This window comes from Anoplopoma fimbria, chromosome 3 (assembly GCF_027596085.1).
Source record: "Anoplopoma fimbria isolate UVic2021 breed Golden Eagle Sablefish chromosome 3, Afim_UVic_2022, whole genome shotgun sequence".
NCBI classification, from domain to species: Eukaryota; Metazoa; Chordata; class Actinopteri; order Perciformes; family Anoplopomatidae; genus Anoplopoma; species Anoplopoma fimbria.
In genome coordinates, this window is record NC_072451.1 from 7,829,034 (window position 1) to 7,848,786 (window position 19,753).

A 19,753-nucleotide genomic window follows, 5' to 3' on the forward strand; every position below is an offset into this window, starting at 1 on the left:
ACTTATTTTGTCTGCAGCTCTGAAAGACAACGCTAGGAGATTTGGGTTTGAATCCCACTGGGAAAACAGACCAAAAATATAACCTTTTGACAGTCAGTCTCCAGGCCTGTGGGTATGTTTGTGTGTTAGTGTGTACTTGTGTGAGTTAGTATAATGGACTATATAAGTCTGTGGTTGCAAGGAAGACTCTCCATTAGTGTTTGTGCTGAGGAGAGGAGGCTGCCAGTCACTCATGAACAGAGGAAGACACACTTTTCAATCAGGTACTTGGTTTTAGAATCTGTGGGCATACACACAGCACTATGGTTTTCATTTGCACTGGATATAGATATTTGAGGCCAAATTATGATGGAAGACTGCTGCTCAATCGTTTAGTGGTCACACACATACACACACACACACACTCACACACACACACACACACACACATTCCTGTTTCTCCCGCTGTTATTTTTATCCTTTTTCTTGGTTCCTTTGCTATTTCCAAAGGCTCATACTTTCTTGAACATGTTAAATACATTTACCTCCTATTTGTCCACATCCACTACTGTCACTAGAGGCTGAATGTGTCCCAGTTTGTGCCGTAGTATCATGTTAACCACCCTCACACTGTATGATTTAACATAAGTGCTGCTACTTTCTGTTCTGTGATTTGTGTTTCTTGCAGGAAAATATTAAACGAAGGTGGCAGAGTCCATATGAATTTGATAAATCAGAACCGTCGCTTGCAGGTGAGTCCACATACCAACATGTTGGTAATTTGCTGCCATCTGGTGGCACATTATTGTTACTGACTTCACATCTGTCCCTCTCTCGTACCATTTAATCTGTAGTTCAATTAATAAATTGACTAATGAAATGCGAATGCTGATAGTTTTGCCCATCCTCAATAAGCTCGTGAAACTCATTCTATAACATTTATTGATGAAAAAAATGGTTTAAGGACGCCAGCTCTGGTCCAAAGGACAGTTAAACTAATCTGAGGACCAGAGAGCAGTCTGGGTAAATCAGCAATTGCATTCATTTTTTTCAGAACTCAATAATGAGTAGTTGCTTTTTTCTTTTACTCTAGTTGATTATTATCTATTGATGGTTTTCTGTATCTGAGAGTCTGTTTCAATAATACTGGAGAGTGATGGTTTGAGTATTTTGAGACTTTTTTTCAAATCTCATCATGTTGTATCTATTTTGTATTTGCGTATGTGCAGAGTTGAGAGAGCTGAGAGGAGCTATACAAACGGACTTGAAGCTCTACCCCTCCTCGCTTGCTGCTTCACCAACAGCTACTTCCCCTTTCCCTCTGAAGGAATTAAAAAACATGTCCAGGTCTTAATAATAATTTGTTATAAAACAAACAAAGTTTAGTTGTCTTCATGCAAGAAAACGTTTCTCAACCTGATTCTCATTCTGATTCCTTTCCCCCCCAGACTGTCAGCGGCACAAACGGTTTCTGATGAGACTCTGCGAGCTTTAAGCAGTACATCAGCCTTCAGACCACATCCACCTCCTCCCCTGAGCCATCCTAAACCCAGGCCACCGCCGGGAGCTCCTCCTAGCAAGGCTTCCGCATCAGTTAAAGTAATAAATACTTCTTCACCGTCTCGGACTCATGGGCAGCATAGAAGCACGTCAGCCTCCACTGGACCTAGGAAAACCAAAGCGCCTATCTGCAACAGGATCACCACATCTGTGCATGCGAACCGTCACTTTACCACTTCACCTCCAGGGCCTCACAGTGACGATGTGATAGATAAAACTGTTGACCGCAGCAGGACTCCGACTTCTAGTCCAAGTTTTCAAGTGAAAACGCCAAGAAACTCACCAATCCACGAAACCCATCTGTCATCTCATGGCAGAATTCATGGAGAGTGTGATTTGTTGCAGATGGAGAGAAAAAGCAGCCCTTTCTGGAGGACAAGAAACATCAATACAACCCCCTCACCCCATAACTGTGATGCAGGCAGTTACAGCAGCAGTAGTATTGACCATTCTGTATCAACAAGTGGTAAATCAAAGACACAAAATGCACGAAAGAAAAGTACCTGCGGAAGTAGTTTAGTGTCAACAAGAGTGCAGACAGATCGTGACAGAAGTAAGAAATCTTTTCATTCGGAACCTGGAAGCTCTCCTGCACCAACAGGAAGTCGGGAGAGCATCACTGGAATTGATATAAATAAAAATGGTCATCTTGGGAAGGATGCAAACAAACAGCAAATCCAAGTATCCCCATGCACCCATCGGGCACCTATCATGATAAATGGACAATTATTTACTTCCACCAAAAGACCACCAGAGAGCATCACAAGTCAGGCAAACGGTGTCCAAGAGACAGAACTGGAGTTTATCAGCAAGTTTTATCAGCCAGTTCCTCCTGCAAGGGTGTCAACTTAAAGTCAGCAAGGGGCCTAGTCTGGGAGGGCTGTTGCAGGAAAAATGCAATGGGGCTGTTGTATCGTCTTTAAGAGCTTGCAAACAATTAAACATACTGTATCCTTGACATATCTTTCTTTCTGTAAGACATCATAGAATCATATATTTCAGGGCCTGATTACTTGACAGCTGCATAAATGATTGTACTCTGGAATCATTTCACAGCTGTCTGTTTTTTTCTCCCATAAAATGAACTAATGGGAAAACATCCAAGGGGGGTGAATACTTGTTATAGGCATTGTATTTGTTCAGACTGAAAATATACTGGAGGCTGTTTTATATTATATTATTGGCTGAATTCAAGCTCCAAATTTAAACACTTTGACACACTGGTGAATTACAACAGCAAACCATTTAGGATTTTTGATGCAATTGATTAACACTGGCTCTTTCTCTCTCTTTTAATAAACAGATATTGATGAGTGTGGCCAAAAATCTACATATATTTATTTATTTCATATAAATGTGCCCCTGACAAGCCAAATCATGGCAGCTCTAAATGACCGAAATATCCTGAAAGCATTGTACTTTCAAATCGCTTCCTTTACAAACAAAAGTCTCATGAAAGACAATTCCTTATAGCCTGCCCAAAATCTTGTGAAATTGACCACAAGAAACGAGCCTGATCAGCAGTTTCATTAGAGAATTCAGTTCAGTTTCTAGGGGGAGGGGTGAGTGTTCACTTTCCAAGTTTTTTTTCCAAGTTTCTTCTTTACACTTTAACATGTCGGATAATGGACTGCGGTCAATTCAGCAGACACTCGGATCTCCGTGGTCAATTCAGCAGACACTGAAATTGTAGTGCACCTATATACTAACACTCATGGTAAACGCATTCAAAAGGCCCAGATCGGGAGCGCGCGATGGACTTTGTGAAGTTAGCGGAAGGATCAACGTGACATAACTTCTGGTTTTCAAAATAATATGTAAACAAGCTTATGTACAAATATATTGAAATAAGATTAATTTTATTTTATTCACATTAAAAATGAACCCAGTTACTTGCATCCCGTGACTGACTAACATTTCCACTGTACCAAATGTATATTATAAGTAAGTAATAACTTTTCTACCTTCAAATAGGTAATTTCTTTCATTTTTAAGGTGCAATAAAAATATTTTTCTCAATAATTCCAGACAATGACTGATGTATATGTGTTCAGGACATCTCTGACTACACTTATAGAGAAAATCAAGCCTTTTTACTGTACCAATTATGAGATATTTCAAAGTAAAGGTCCTACATGTGTGCATTTAAAAAGATCATTTCTGAATATTTAAGGTGCTATAAAAAGAGTTTTCTCAATAATTCCAGACAATGACTGATGCATTTGTGTTCAGGACATCTCTGACTACAATTATAGAGAATATCAAGCATTTTTACTGTACCAATTATGAGATATTTCAAAGTAAATGTCCTATATTTGTGCATTTAAAAAGATAATTTATGAATATTTAAGGTGCTATAAAAAGAGTTGTCTCAATAATTCCAGCCAATGAATGATGTATACGTGTTCAGGACATCTATGGCCACACCCTCAATCAAAATCAGACATTTTACTGTACCAATGAAGATATACTTCAAAGTAAATGTCCCAAATTTGTACAGAGAAACAGGTCATTTCTGAATATTTTGTTGTGCTATCGAGTTTTCTCAATAATTCCAGACAATGACTGATGTATATGTGTTCAGGACATCTCTGACTACACTTATAGAGAAAATCAAGCCTTTTTACTGTACCAATTATGAGATATTTCAAAGTAAAGGTCCTACATGTGTGCATTTAAAAAGATCATTTCTGAATATGGCATGTGCTTTAAAAAGAGTTTTCTCAATAATTCCAGACAATGACTGATGCATTTGTGTTCAGGACATCTCTGACTACAATTATAGAGAATATCAAGCATTTGTACTGTACCAATTATGAGATATTTCAAAGTAAATGTCCTATATTTGTGCATTTAAAAAGATAATTTATGAATATTTAAGGTGCTATAAAAAGAGTTGTCTCAATAATTCCAGCCAATGAATGATGTATACGTGCAGAACCCAAAGGACCTCCTTTTTAAGCTTGACAGCCTCCTTCACGGCTGCTATCAACCAGTGGTGGCAGTGGTTCTGAGATTGCAGCTAATACAGACACCAATAACCTCCTGAACATAGCTACTACCAGCAGGCATTCGACAATGGAGGGTTTGAACCTGGCCGACTTGAAATCTATGTCCTCTGATTCTCCCAAGAGCAAAATACTCTATCGTCCCTGGGTGGGCTTGAACCACCAACCTTTCGGTTAACAGCCGAACGCGCTAACCAATTGCGCCACAGAGACTTCTGTCCCGTGTCTCGGAGCTGTTTGTTTTTTTCCTCAGAAATTGGCCAACATAGGCAATGTATAACATTATGCAACTTTAAAAAATAGTTGTTGAGTGGATACTTATCTTAATTGTTTGCTAAGTATACTTGGTGTATTATCAACAATCACTGCAAGCTGCTAGCAGGCTATTCGTCCTTATCCTCATCCATTCATCCACTCAGCAACAAAAAGGCTGCAGACACAACACCCCAATGCCCTCCTTCTTATATCTGGTGACTTTAATCATGCCCTTCCGTCCTACACCCTGCCAACATTCACCTATTATGTCACATGCCACACCAGACACAATAAAACACTGGATCTGTTCCATGCCAACACCAAGGAAGCAGGGCAAAAACAACTACAGGATGAAAATGGAGGATCAGTTGCAGCAGAAAAACATCAATGGGGTCTGGAAGGACCTCAAGACAATGTCTGGCTACAAAGGACCCAACCCACAGCCTGTGGGGGACAGCATTTCCTGTCTGCTTTTACCTGAGACCTCTGGTCCAGCCGAACCCAAAGGACCTCCTTTTTAAGCTTGACAGCCTCCTTCACGACTGCTGTCAACCAGTGGTGGCAGTGGTTCTCAGATTGCAGCTGTTCTTAGATTGCAGCTAATACAGACACCAATAACCTCCTGAACATAGCTACTACCAGCAGGCATTCGACAATGGAGGGTTTGAACCTGGCCAACTTGAAATCTATGTCCCCTGATTCTCCCAAGAGCAAAACACTCTATCGTCCCTGGGTGGGCTTGAACCACCAACCTTTCGGTTAACAGCCGAACGCGCTAACCAATTGCGCCACAGAGACTTTTGTCCCATATCTCGGAGCTGTATTTTTTTTTTTTTATTATTTTTTTATTGGTCAAAATATGCAATGGATTACATTATGTAACTTTTAAAAAATAGTTGTTGAGTGCATACTTATCTTAATTGTTTGCTAAGTATACTTGGTGTATTATCAATACACCAAGGATGTCGAGACAATGTCTGGCTACAAGGGACCCAACCCACAGCCTGTGGGGGACAGCGTTTCCTGTCTGCTTTTACCTGAGACCTCTGGTCCAGCCGAACCCAAAGGACCTCCTTTTTACAGAGCAAAACACTTTATCGTCCCTGGGTGGGCTTGAACCACCAACCTTTCGGTTAACAGCCGAACGCGCTAACCAATTGCGCCACAGAGACTTCTGTCCTGTAACTCAAGATGTTGAGTGCATACTAAGGCCTAACTTAATCTGACACATAAGATATCTTTATGTCAAACCAAAACCTACATCGCCATCTTTCTGAGCTCAGCTGCCTGTTGAATTTAAGACACCAAATTCTTGCTGGTGCATGCTGTGAATACGGCTGGGTGATATGGCAAAAAATCTTCTATCCCGATAAAGGTCATTTCATATCCCAATAATAATATATGTCATGATATAGCATGTTTTCTGTAAATTCAGTGGATTAATAGTGAATTAAATATTTTCATACTTAATTAAAAACTTAAATGCAAAATGATCAGACTTTCTGATTTTTTTTATGTATCAATTACATTACAGACAATTTTTTCCAAAAATTTGTAAATCAGTATATATTACATAACTCATTCAAAAATTCACACACTGATGATTAATCTGCCACCATCAGACTCTTTATCATTACATCATCCAAATCAGCATGTTTTCTGACTTTCTTAAATGCAATCAATCAAATCATGATTTCATCTCAATATGATTCCATTGAAGCTTTATCATCTTATTTAATAGTCGCCCAGCCCTAGCTATGCAATACATCACATCAATAAAGCATTACAGAGCGTGGTTTTATACTGTATTAACTGTAATATAGTGACTGTAGCAATAAAAGTAGTAACACACACTGTAGCAGTAATAGCACTAGCACTTACAGCACCAAGACCAGTAGTGTCAGTGAAGAACAACTTTCTTATGCAATCATTTAATCAACAAATCAAGGCCTGTAACAGACCGCACTGGATCAGCAAAACAACAAACAAAAAATTCAACATACAGAAATGATCATATAAATTATGAAATGACAATATGCAATTTCTAATAATGTCCCAATGAAGTGATCTTCACACATTTTAACGTTTTAGCTAAATTACAGTTTACCTTTTAAAAATCCAAAATCACGCTGAACCCGCCATTGGCTAGCATTAACATTACATGAACGTTACATAAACGTTACATGAACGTTACATTAATGTTACATGAACGTTATGTGGTATATTTTCTGGTCTTGCACAATACAACAAAGGCCCCCAGTGTTTTTGTCTTATATAGGATACAGGAAGCAGATGGACAGGATACCAGGGGCCAAAAGGTCAAGTGTGTAGAATGACGGAGCCACATACATTGTCTTGACTCCCCCCCCCAAATGTGATTAACATGTACCCTATATAAGGAGGTGTAAGAGCCCGAAAGGGAGGGACTCACAGATTCGACTCGAGACCTCCGGGCGCTATAGACGTCCGTCATGACATGTGTTGCTTGTTTGTAATAAACTTTATTATACCAGCAAGAACAGTGTCCGCGGAGCATCCTTCCTCATCACTTCAACAGCACTGTCGCATGAAAGATACGACAGTTACATTAACGTTACATGAACGTTACATAAACGTTACATGAACGTTACATAAACGTTACATGAACGTTACATTAACGTTACATGAACGTTACTTACATTAACGTTACATGAACGCTACATGAACGCTACATGAACGTTACTTACATGGATGGATGAGCGTTACATGAACGCTTAACGCTTACATGAACGTTACATTAACATTACATGAACGTTACATAAACGTTACATTAACGTTACATGAACGTTACATTAACGTTACATTAACGTTACATTAACGTTACATGAACGTTACATAAACGTTACATTAACGTTACATGAACGTTACATGAACGTTAAATGAACGTTACATGAACGTTACATAAACGTTACATTAACGTTACATGAACGTTCAGCCGTTTTCAGGACCGAAGATGGCCTGCGGATTAAATAGTAAAAAAATATGCTTTAATTCTACTTTGGAAGATTTTTCTTGGGACGACTTGCGTGATAACTGTGCCAAATCTAAATGAGTCCACTTTATTAATTTATTAGGCAAGATGTTTAATATTACAGCAAAGCTTTTAAGCACATCTTCTGTTTGCTAGCATGACGCATTACCGTTAGTTACCGTTAGCTACAGTTAGTTACCGTTAGCTACCGTTAGCCTATCAAGCGAAGGGTGATGAAACATTAGCATTACCTGCGTTCTGTTCTTTCCCAAGTTCGAAAGACGTCTCAAATGCAAAGGAACTGGCGAAGGGTTCTTAACACAGCTTACTGCGAAATGATGATAACAGATCTCAGTCTTTACCCAGTCTACACATTGTAAGATTGGGATATCGACCATAGGTCTCGACACACACTTCGTGCTCGGTGCGCTGCTCGCCAGTTCCCAGCATCCCAAACCATCGACTGTGACACATGACCTGAGGGGCGTTCAGCGCTGGCGGTGTGACATTGTTGCAATTTAAATGGGTGTCCGTTACTTACAGTGTTATTAATCGTGTTTTGTTTGACTATACTGAAGGCCAGGTTTAACTTCGCCTGTCTTCTGTTATGGGTATAACCTAGGCACTTGGTCACTGATTAGATGTTTAATTTCACACATTAGTTCGTTTTCATATTATAAAGCGAAAATAAGTATTACTGAGTTGTCAAAAGGGATTTTATGATGTTAGGAAATAATTTGAACTGAGAAAAGCACACATAGACATATAATAGTAGTGGCAATGTTTTTCAACAGATTTTTAACTGAGAGAGAAGAAATACATTTTAATTTAATACAGTATTATTTAACTGGATCGTTTCACTGGGATTTTTCGTTTGCACACCATCGATACTGTTTCACCACAAGGTGGTGCCATTAGTCTACAAAACTTTGGATAAGAGGAACTAACAAAAAATATTTCTCCACGTGCAAAATGTTTGTGCAACATTCTTTAAAAAAGCTGATTCAATTAAACACTGCACTGACAGTTCACACATAAATAAATAGGTGCTTGAAATCGTTTTCAGGATGCCAAAAATGATGGACATTTTTTCCAGGAGACATGAGGATGTATTTATGAAACCCAATTCAGTTCTTATTTTGCCACTAGCGTTATGTTGTTGTTACTATTGCTATCACAGGTTGGCATTTGTATAGCTGTACCAGATACGGCTCAGTAATCATATTTTGTGCATTACATGTCATCCTGTAATTATTGCATATAGTGAACTGGTAATTTTTGATGGTATAGATATTAGTGGGAATAAACTATTATTTGCTTCGATGGTGACCTTTGGGCCCCTGTGTTGACCCTTACATTTAACCACATGCAATAAAAGTCCAAGTATCACGTGACACAGGCGCTACAGTTTGGTTGTCACGGAAACCAGCCCCTCATCAAACAGCGGCCACACTAGCAACTGCAGCAAGCGACACCGTCAACGAAGTCGAGGTAATAATTGTCGACATTTCGTCTGTGGTGAGTACAAGCTATTCCCAGTCTTCGTAATTTGAACCACGGGGTAAAGTAGTGCCATTAAAAGAGGATACAATGCGGCACCTGTGAAATAATAGCTATTGGGAGCTGGTCGTGGGATCTGACAGCGTCACAGATAGCTGAACAACGTGTTCATTCCGTTCAGGACCTTCAAACTAAAACCTGTAGCAGTTTTTGGGGCAGGGGGAGGACATATAAAACACATGAAATCAATACAAAGCAGAACAAAAGTGGTAATACAGAATGCACTTATCGGGTGAGTAAGTATTTTCAAAATGTTAATTCGAGTTTTGTCAGTGTGCTTTTATTTTGAAGACAATGTTGCCTTACTTCCGTCCGCATACTGGATAACTTCACTATGCAGCTGCAACCCTAGCATCCTTCTAAAACCAAATATTAGTGTGTTTTCCAGTCCGTAACAAACACAACGAAACGTTAAATATGGATGTTGTCCCTAATGAACACCAGCAACCAGCTTTGTTTTTCTGCTGCCGCTCACATTGTACACATAGTGTGTTTATGATATGTAATGCAATGAAGCTAAATGAGAATCATCATTTGGGAGCTGATCTTTAATCTGGTTCAGAGAACATTTTACCTTGTTAAAAATGAACACACACATTGCCGGAGTGCTTGGTATTAGACTTAATTACATAAGGCTAACTTCTGTTACACACTCCCTCACAGGTTGTGATGCAGGGTAACAGGAATGGGATGATTCCCTTCCCACCACCCATCAGCAGAGACAGGGTCATCTGGGAATTCCCAAAGGTATGTCCTGTTTTTTTTTCTCTGCTCTGCTCCAGTTTAATCCAGTTCCAAGAAAAATATTTTACTGTGAGATCGCTGTGGTTAAAACGGTAGGAACGGCAGTCTAGAAGGTTCATTTTATTAGAAATGTGTGACTTTGGACTTTCTCAGAAGGTGAAATAAGTGTCAGATCACAACACTAAGAAATTACAGGCTGTTGCAGTATGCTTCACAATCACCGACTCAGTCTGTATATCCTTCTGCCCTCTAAATCTTCTCAAAATAAGACATTAAGAAACTTGATTTGCACAGGAATCTATAATATTTAATAACTTAATATAATGGGGTCAGCTCACAGGTTCTCTCTGCAACCGTCAATCTTCGTTTGCCTGAGAAACCCTGGTAGTGGTTCTATCCAATATTTTGGAATACATGCCAGAACCAGAATAGTCCACAAACCAGCCCAAACACCCTCATGGAGAGCATCAAAATGCCAAATGCTGCTGGATGTGGTTCCCATTGTTCCAGGCTAACCTGTTAAAGTAAAACCCTAGTTAGGCTGGACAAAAAATCTATCATAAAAGGGAATATAAATAGGTACTAGCAGGGACTGCCTCGTGGGTTCTTGTTAGCACCCTTAGAAGGTGGAAAGTTTCTGGATAACATCTCTTGAGAGGGTTCTGGGTGGAACCTTCCAAAGGGGGGTTCTGAGTAGAACCCTTCACTGATGGTTCTACGTATTGTATAACCCTTTAAAAACTGTTCAAGGTAGAACCCTCTTGAAGGGTTCCAGGTGGAACCATTATAAAAGGTTCTACCATGAACTAAAAAGGGTTCTCCAATCAAGCCCAAGAACTTTATATGGGACCTAGTCTTGTTATAACATGTATTCAGTGGCTTTGTGCTGAATAAATGTCACTGCTATCTGGTCCTGTTCTATTTAGTGCTACACGCTTAATGCCTCTCTGCAGCTGAAGAAAGATTGGGACATTCAGGCTAAAGCGGCCTGTAAAGACGGAGCCGCTAGGCATCAGCCGTGAGTCTACCGCTTTGCGTGTCATTCTTAGCTTTGCTTGAACAGCACATGAAAGCCAATTACATCTCACTTTTCTTCTTTAAAGGTGGGACCGGCAGAGAATGTCAAAAGTGGTGGTTGTTGGAGACCTTAATGTGGGGAAGACCTGCCTCATTAACAGGTACTTTATCAATGATTAGCCAATCAAGACATAACATGCATACCTGAGACTACATGTCAAAATCACACCTGTTATACTGTTTGCATATAGTTGTTCAAAGCAGACGAGTTCTGCGGGTCAGGGGTTCCCAAAGTTTTAGGCAAGTGGAGCAATTTTTTTAATGATGCCCAGCCCTATGTCACAGTTCTTTGTTGGAACTGACTGATTGCATCAATAAGACACTAAGGTATTTAGAAAAAAACAAATCTGTATAAGTGTGTCTGACTTCTGACCACCCGTTTATGCTGTTTTCAGGTTTTGTAAAGATGTATTTGAAAGAGACTATAAGGCCACCATAGGCGTAGACTTTGAAATTGAGAGGTTTGAGGTATCTGGAGCACCTTTCTCCCTTCAGATGTAAGTAGTTTGGTTTCAAATAAGTATTTTTTCAAACATGTATCTATAGAGCACTGCCATTCATTTTGACTTTTTTTTTTCTTAATAGCTGGGATACTGCTGGGCAGGAAAAATTCAAGTGCATCGCGTCTGCATACTACAGAGGTGCTCAGGGTAAGAAGTTATGTAATAACTGACGTTAAAAAGATGGTTGTGAGTCTGATGCAAGGTGAGACCAGTTGACATTTTAACAGGTGAAAACAAAAAAAAAGGCTAAAACGTCTTGTTTCTTTTCCAGTCATTATCACAGTCTTTGACATGGCAGACATTAAGTCCCTGGATCATACACGGTAGGTCTGTTCATAACACAGGTCATTGGGGTTATTCTACAGTTGTAAAAACATGAATGTACTATGTTTGGGAATTCAATTTGGGGTCGACCTGTTAAATCCAATATTACCCTATCAGAATACAGCCTGCAACATCACATGTACAGCTCACTCTTATTTATTAGCATCATCTGAGCTGTAACATCAAACCTTATGTGGAGCATTTTTGCTGGACAATAGGCTAATGTAACCGTACCTTAACACTGAACAGGACATGTCAGGAAAAGACATCAGATGGATGTATAGAATAAGTGTCTTGTAAAATTTTACAGCAGTTTGGAAAGGGATCCCACGCCTCCTGGAGAACCTGGAAAACAGTTGGCCAATTTTTCAATCCTAGTAAAACCATGGAAAAGGAGAGAAAAAGGCAAATGTGCCGGAAAACCATGTCTTTTCCTGGACACTATAATTATACAGTGCTATAAACACATTATAATGCAGATTATAATGCATTATAAATTTGTCTAGAATGCATTATAGACATGGGCTTTATAGAAAGTGTTACCCAACTTTGTTTTGTTTTCATAGCCAATGGTTGGAGGAGGCCTTGAGAGAAAATGAGCCTGACTCCTGTTTCATCTTCTTGGTTGGAACTAAGAATGACCTGATGGTGAATACATTTTATATTATATGTATAGTTTGCAGATATTTACAAACACAATTTCATTCAAGTACCCAATTGTCTTGTTCTTAAGCCTTTAGATGAAAGACAGAGAACAGAAAAAGATGCCATTGGGATAGCAACAGAAATGCATGCAGAGTTTTGGGCTGTTTCGGCTAAAACGGGTAAGAAGAAAACAAGAGCTCACACTTGTCAGTGTTGTATGGTAGATAAAGACAACATGAATACAATGAGAAACTGTTCTTATTTCCAGGTGAGAACGTGCAGGGTTTTTTCTTCAGAGTGGCAGCTTTGGCCTTTGAGAAGTGTGTGCTGAAGGACATGGAGAATGGGCTCCCTGCTACCATCGGACATGGAGGTAGTATCAGTAAGTATGACCTGACTCCTAAAAAGGAGATGTGTTCATAAGGCGAGGGCCGTATAAATCTACAATCAATCTTTGTCTCGACAGAATCAGATTGTGTGAACCTAGAGAAAGCCTCGTCCCAAGACATGAAGAGAGGCTGCTGCTGATGAAACAAGGAACTCTCACAGTGTGCTGTTAAGGAGAGCGGAACCAGACACAGGCTCTCTTTGAGCTTCAGCTGCAGAAATGAAAGTGACTGACCATGTTCAAATGTGCCTTAGGACATGTTCCACTAGGTTTCTCACCATTAAAGTCATCAAAACTGCCATGCATTCTATTGCAAAGGGTTCAACTTGTATGTGCTCCTGAAAGCCAGCTGTTTTAGGATTGAAGCTGACAAAAATGAACTCTTTTTGCGGATACAAAATATTATGAATTTGTCCGTTTTCATTGGAAAGCTGTCAGTATTTAATACAGAATTTAGACAATAGTAAACCCAAGATAAAACACAATACAATGCCAGTAACAAATCTGACAAATCAGTGTGTTTCATTAAAATAAGTTGAATTTATCGTATTCTCATGAAGTATTGGTCACTTCTGCAATACCTGTACAACCTCCACTATGTCCATCACCTCAGCAGTGGATAGTAGTCCCTGGACCATACTCATTTATGACATACCAATATGGCCCCTGGTGAAACCTTTGTATGGATGCTTTTGATTTTCTTTGCTGCTTTCATAGTGTTTGTTTTTTTCATACAGTATTGTTGTGGAATATGTCTAATATCTGAATATGTGTATAGGTTGTACTCTGTGAGCGAGGAAACCAAATCTTAATGTTTACTTTTAAGTAATAAAAGTGTAAATGAGTCCACTCTTAACTCTACAAATATAATGATCACGACATTATAATGTAATTTCTTAAAGTAGTATCTTGATTCATTGGAGCGAAGGCTAACTATAGCAGCTGTGCATTTATGAAACCAGTATTGTTGTCAAAGCCTATTAAAAATGCTATATCAGCTGTCTGAACTGTTCTGTCATGATAACATTCTAGATAACTAATGACTATGCAAGATTTACAAGCAAAATACCTAAGTATCCTTAATGATAAGGACTTCCTTATCTACTGAAAAACACTAAATGTCTACAAAGGCTTGATGAATGAAACATTTGCCTCACATTGTAGATGTTTATGAAGTATGACCAGGAATCCAAGTACATATATGTACAATTTAAAGAAATCGTATGATATGTTTTATTTTTTATATTTAGTCTTCTAAAAGAAGTGAAGACAGAAATAAGCGGAGTGAGCCCTCTCGCTCCGCAAACACTCTCTGACCCGCCCTCAGCCAATCACATCACACAGATCCATGTTATGGAGGAAGTGCGGCCAGTGTGAGCTAGGTTCGTTAACGTTGGCTAGCAAACCGCTTTCTATTTCCTCCTGAAAACGGTGAGCCTAGCTTATCTAAACTATATGGATATATTTTCACCAATAGTTATTGTAACGTTGGCTGCTGGTGTTAGTTCATTTAGCCCAGTAGCTGTAAATTGTCTCAAATTGCGAAGCTGGCATTATGTCAACATCCCAGGACAGTGAGAGCCGCTAGGAGTTTGAGTTGTTGAGGACAGACTGCTTAGCTACTTCTCTCTTTATTCTATGTGGGTTCACTTGTTACTACCGATTTATTATTTTGTATTAAGTTAGTCATAAATAAAGCGTTATACCCTGTTGACTGTATAGTAGGTCTGCATGACAGAGAGCACGTTAACACTAGACCTTTCAAAAAAAAAAAAAAAAAATCATCAAGTTTCATCAACTTTATTTGAGTCATGCAACTTTTGGATAGGTTTGCCCTGCTCACTAGTTTCTACATAAACATCCAACGTTACCTACAAGACTATAATAATAAATGTATGAAGTGTGTCGCAGCCTGGAGCGTAGGAATGGGACCCCGATAAAAGAGAACAAATACGCACCAAAGGTCATGTTTAAGTTTGCTTGCAACGTTGAGAAGTCATACATTTAATACTGATTTAAATCCCCAGCTGGTTCATTATGAAGACCAATAAGTCCTACAAGCTTGTGCTGCACAAGAAAGGTTTTGGTGGAAGTGGTGAGTAATGTCTTGCAATTCATGCAAATCACTGTTTCCCCTATGAAAGGTTTGATTTCAATGAGATTGTCTTTCAAATTTCACTTTTTCTTTGAGCAGATGATGAGTTGGTTGTCAACCCAAAAGTTTTCCCTCAAGTCAGTCTGAGAGATATAATCGAGATCGCACACCCCACTGATGAATACAGGTGAGCTTCTGTAACGAGAGGATCGCTGTTGTCTGTCCATTACATATTGTTATAATACTGAGCCTATAATCTGGTATTGTCTTTATGTGAATTCCCAGTCCCCTCCTACTGCAAGTGAAGAGCCTAAAAGAGGAACTTCAGAAAGGTAAATTAATTATCTTTTGAGAATTCAATTAGGCTAAATTGCCTTGCCTGTGCACTACTCATGATGGATATTTTTGTTCTTATCTAGAGACAATCAGTGTGGACCAGACTGTAGCACAAGCCTTCAAGCTGCGTGCTTACCAGGATGTCATTGTTAACATTGTCGACCCAAAGGTATGTCCGCTGTCTCCTTTGTGCGTCTTCACCGTTTGTCAGTTGAACATAATCTCTCATAGTTTTCTTTTCCTGGCAGGATGTTACACTGGACCTGGTGGAGCTGACGTTCAAGGACCAGTACATCGGCAGAGGAGACATGTGGAGACTAAAGAAGAGCCTGGTAGGAAAAGTGGAAGTTCATGTGTCTGGATATAATGTGTAACAGCACAGTTATATGAGGATTTAACTGTTACAATCTTTATTCCAGGTGAGCACATGTGCTTATGTGACGCAGAAAGTTGAGTTTGCAGGAATAAGGTACTAAGCATACATTCCATTCTCTACACTCCGTTTGCAGAAATGTATTCAGAATGACTTCAATATGGAATATATTAGCATGTAGAAAAAGAAAGTGTTCATTAATATAGATGAGGATGTTCCTATATGTTAGCTGTCCATTGCTTTGCATGCTCATAATGTTTTCAATTCTCCAGAGCCCAGGCCAGTGAACTCTGGGTGAAGGGAGAGAAAGTGACCTGTGGGTACATCAGTGAGGACACCAGGGTAAGAGCAGGGTTGGAAGCAGATGCTGAAATGCATCGACAGTGCAGCATCACATGTAATTAAGTTTTCATCTGACAGTGATATTGGATGGTATTATTAGTAAAGTTGACCACAGATTTGTACTGTTACTAGGCTACATTTAGAATGAAGGCAAAAGTGGCATGAATCAGATTTTTCTTTGGCACATATGTGACTCAGATGTGTTATTTTGTGAACAGCACAAATCACATGGAATCTGATCTTTTCACTCACCTCTTATTTGGGAGACATACATGTGGTTCTCAATCAGATACAGGTCTGGTTCTATGAAGAATCATCTTGGCATTCATTTGACTTTTCCCGTCACTCTAGATCGACATTCGTCTCATTCGGCTCTGGCGGGAGTCACTCAGTGATTACAAACGTGGACACGATCCCACCACTTCCAGCTCAGACTACACATCCACTCACACCTCAGCACAAGAGTAACAGACGTTGATCCAAGTCTTTGTTCTTGTTCTTTGGTTCATGCTAGTCAGTTCAAGAATCTGATATTGGCCACATTTCAAAAATAATGTGAACAGCCAAGCAAAACAATAATTGGATCTGAACAAAAAAAGCTAATTGAGCTCTAAGGCTAACAGTCTGAATGTAGGTTAAAAGTTTGTTTCAGTTTACGTTTTGACTCATCATACCTATGACATAACAAGGAAACTCTCTGATAGGTTACTTTTTAAATGAAGTCATTAAATACACACAGCTCTGTTTACCTAGCTTCAAGGAGGAACATTATTCACATAGAATGGGCTAAAATTAAAACTAGTGATGCACCGATCCCACTTTTCCAGTTCCGGTAGCGACACTTGGGCCTTGGGTATCGGCTAGTATCGATTACCAATACCAGAGTTTATCGAAGAAGTTCTATGCTTCACTGTGTGGAAGAGACTGGGATCTTATTAAAAGGGATAATTTATAGTGATAGGATAATGTTAAATTTAACCTTAAAGGCAACATCAGGCTCGACTTAAACTTTTCTTACCTAACTTTGATAAATGTAACAAATAAATACATATATAAATTCACTGAATTGCTATTTATTATCATATTTATAAATTGTACAAAAATTGTTCAAAATTAACAGCAATTAAATTTCAAGTGTAAACTTTTCAATGCAGCAACAAATTGGTCAAAACCTAAACAGAAATCCACTATTTAATGTATATAGTATATAAACATGAAACTGAATTGAATAGTTCAACCCCTCTTTCACTAATACCAAGCTATTTGAGTCAGTATCGCCTTTAAATTAGTTTCAGTATCACTGCACCCCTAATTAAAACCATTGCAAGAAATAAAATGACAGATATGAAACAACTTTATATATATATATATAATCTGGACAAGCAGTATTTTTTTTTTTTCTACGTAGTGTTGCCACAACAACTTATAGTGCATTCAACACATAATGTGAGTTTGGGCTGTAGTGGTTGGGTGGTGTGTGTTTCAACTGGAGACCTCCTTTTTACCACAAGTACATCCAGAAAGTTTGGATTACATACTGTTATTCAAGGATCATATGTGGAGTTTTAACATAAACATGTGGGCCTGACTGCCCTTGTTTTTTGACGTTTGCCATCAAATGGTCTTTATAGTATTTATTCATGTTATTCATCATTCATTTCTTGTGACCTTGTGACACAGGTGGTGTTCAGATCTACATCTGCAATGGTGTACATCTTTATCCAGATGAGTTGTGAGATGTGGGACTTTGACATCTACGGTTAGTTGGACCTCTCTGATTGTTCATCACACTTTGAAAGCATGTTTGTGTTTGTTTTTTGCAGTTACATGAAGGCTGTATCGAGAATGTCTTATAGGAATGTTTTGCTCTCAGGTGATCTCTACTTTGAGAAGGCTGTAAATGGTTTCCTGTCTGACCTTTTCGCCAAATGGAAGGTTTGTGTTTTTTCTTTTATAGTTTGGCTTTTGTTGTTAAAATATAAAACAATAACAGTGTTTTTAATGTTAAAACAGGAGAAGAACTGCAGTCACGAGGTGACAGTTGTACTTTTCTCCCGTACATTCTACAATGCCAAAACTATTGGTGAGTCTGGTTCCTATGTTGTCACAGTGAGTTATGATGCAGATTGATACATTCATCATTGATAAAAATTATAATTTCCTTCAGATGAATTTCCTGAGATTCTGAGAGGGTCCATCAGACAGGATCACGAGGGACGTTTTTATGAAGACTTTTACAGGTGACTATAGTTACTGTTTATAGCTTTTTAATTATATATCTTACTTCAGTTCATCTGAATTAGCGTATGGATGACAGAGGTCTTTTGACGGTACTTACCTACAGTAGATGGCGGTCGTCCCGCCCCCAGTTTGGAGAAACAGACAGGAGTTCCAGCACAGAGGCAAAGTAATGTACTGCTGTGATTGGATTTTAGACACCTAAGAAAATTAAAGTTTAAATGAAACACTTTTCTTTGCGCTCAGACAGCCCTTCCTGATGGTAAACTGAAGCAGGTATATCCATCTATGCTCTCTTCAAAGCCATGGGACTCCTTTTGACAAAAACCTGTAACTTTACCTCACAGAACAGGGGCGCTGCCTCTATTAGGTACAACACTAATCCGAACTATCCCTTTAACTGTTTTGTAATCAGGGTGGTGGCTCAGAATGAGAGACGGGATGAGTGGACATCATTACTGGTCACTATTAAGAAGCTCTTCATTCAGTATCCTGTCCTGGTGCGGCTGAAAGAAGCAGGTATTGAAAGAGTTGAGTGTTTGGCTGACCAATGGATCTCTTGATCAGGTGGTACTTGTAAATTCAAATCTTGCCTTGTGTGTCTTGTGTTTGTTTACTTTCATGCCAGATGGTTTTCCTGTTGGTTACAACTCAACTGCTGCTCAAGGAAACTACCTGGAGGCCATTAACCTTTCCTTCAATGGTAAGATAAGATAAAGATAAAGATAAGATAGACTCATACCAGATTAGACTGCTCTCAGAAAAAATAATATATTATTTTAGTCATAGCATATTTATTCAGGTACCTAAAGTAAAATACATGTACGATTTGTTGTCATTGAAAACACAAGGAAAATGAGAGATAAAGTAGAATGACCTGTAAAATCATTTTTTGTCTTGATAAATTATTTAAACATTCTCCTATTTTCTTTTCTATCAGAGCCCCAAACATGGATAACATTTCCATCTGAAAGGGCTATGTTATAATTAAGATCATATTAAGGTTCAAACAGTAGTTTTTGGGCCAGAGTGTTTTGGCTATGTTGTGGAAACACCCCACTCCCCCAAGTCATTTCACTTGGTGGCACATGCAGCTTGGATGACATTATATAACGTTGCTTTCTTCCCAACTAGTTTTAAAACACTGAAATAATGCTGAATTGGTTAGCATGTCAGGTTCAGTTGCTGCAGCTGATGTGCTTGCTATCTTGTTTTGCCTGCAAAGAATTAAGTTTTGTGATTCACACTAGCGAGAAGCAATGGTTTCAGATGTGTGTTGGTCTTTGTTGAGAGAGTTGTTGGATATTGACTAATAG

The 19,753-nt window shown here is 38.9% G+C and overlaps 2 protein-coding genes and 3 non-coding genes across 10 annotated transcripts in view; 2 read left to right on the forward strand and 3 right to left on the reverse strand.

Moving 5' to 3' along the window:
- Positions 1 to 248: 248 nt before the first annotated feature.
- Positions 249 to 14,009, forward strand: LOC129088770 (ras-related protein Rab-36-like). Its single transcript, XM_054596001.1, has 15 exons — positions 249 to 263; positions 668 to 731; positions 1,209 to 1,326; positions 1,428 to 2,143; positions 9,212 to 9,330; positions 10,036 to 10,119; positions 11,043 to 11,134; positions 11,220 to 11,294; positions 11,589 to 11,690; positions 11,779 to 11,843; positions 11,968 to 12,019; positions 12,587 to 12,668; positions 12,754 to 12,844; positions 12,934 to 13,047; positions 13,132 to 14,009. Exons 3-15 carry the CDS (start codon positions 1,319 to 1,321, stop codon positions 13,191 to 13,193), a joined length of 1,662 nt encoding a protein of 553 aa, XP_054451976.1. The 5' UTR covers positions 249 to 263; positions 668 to 731; positions 1,209 to 1,318; the 3' UTR covers positions 13,194 to 14,009.
- trnan-guu (transfer RNA asparagine (anticodon GUU)) lies at positions 4,687 to 4,760 on the reverse strand. The gene has a single exon. It is a non-coding gene; the product is annotated as a tRNA-Asn (tRNA).
- On the reverse strand, positions 5,527 to 5,600 carry trnan-guu (transfer RNA asparagine (anticodon GUU)). Its single transcript has one exon. It is a non-coding gene; the product is annotated as a tRNA-Asn (tRNA).
- On the reverse strand, positions 5,901 to 5,974 carry trnan-guu (transfer RNA asparagine (anticodon GUU)). The gene has a single exon. It is a non-coding gene; the product is annotated as a tRNA-Asn (tRNA).
- A 370-nt stretch (positions 14,010 to 14,379) lies between the features above and the next one.
- depdc5 (DEP domain containing 5, GATOR1 subcomplex subunit) overlaps positions 14,380 to 19,753 on the forward strand; it is a 30,070-nt gene continuing 24,696 nt past the window's right edge. For 5 of the 6 annotated variants that reach the window (XM_054596439.1, XM_054596443.1, XM_054596445.1 and 2 more), the window contains exons 1-14: positions 14,412 to 14,484; positions 15,081 to 15,148; positions 15,248 to 15,335; positions 15,434 to 15,480; positions 15,568 to 15,653; positions 15,733 to 15,816; positions 15,904 to 15,953; positions 16,130 to 16,199; positions 17,880 to 17,958; positions 18,073 to 18,134; positions 18,213 to 18,282; positions 18,367 to 18,439; positions 18,853 to 18,956; positions 19,066 to 19,140. In XM_054596439.1, the coding sequence (XP_054452414.1) occupies positions 15,091 to 15,148; positions 15,248 to 15,335; positions 15,434 to 15,480; positions 15,568 to 15,653; positions 15,733 to 15,816; positions 15,904 to 15,953; positions 16,130 to 16,199; positions 17,880 to 17,958; positions 18,073 to 18,134; positions 18,213 to 18,282; positions 18,367 to 18,439; positions 18,853 to 18,956; positions 19,066 to 19,140 (946 nt within the window). In that variant the 5' untranslated portion in view covers positions 14,412 to 14,484; positions 15,081 to 15,090. Of the gene's footprint in view, positions 14,485 to 15,080; positions 15,149 to 15,247; positions 15,336 to 15,433; positions 15,481 to 15,567; positions 15,654 to 15,732; positions 15,817 to 15,903; positions 15,954 to 16,129; positions 16,200 to 17,879; positions 17,959 to 18,072; positions 18,135 to 18,212; positions 18,283 to 18,366; positions 18,440 to 18,852; positions 18,957 to 19,065; positions 19,141 to 19,753 lie in introns of all 6 variants that reach the window. The other variant, XM_054596440.1, reaches the window with a different exon arrangement.

What these genes read in the sequence shown, in the direction of transcription:
- LOC129088770 (XM_054596001.1), top strand. An exon ending in TTGTCGACATTTCGTCTGTG is followed by an intron (nt 9,331 to 10,035) that starts GTGAGTACAAGC and finishes ACTCCCTCACAG; the next exon opens with GTTGTGATGCAGGGTAACAG. An exon ending in AAGACCTGCCTCATTAACAG is followed by an intron (nt 11,295 to 11,588) that starts GTACTTTATCAA and finishes TGCTGTTTTCAG; the next exon opens with GTTTTGTAAAGATGTATTTG.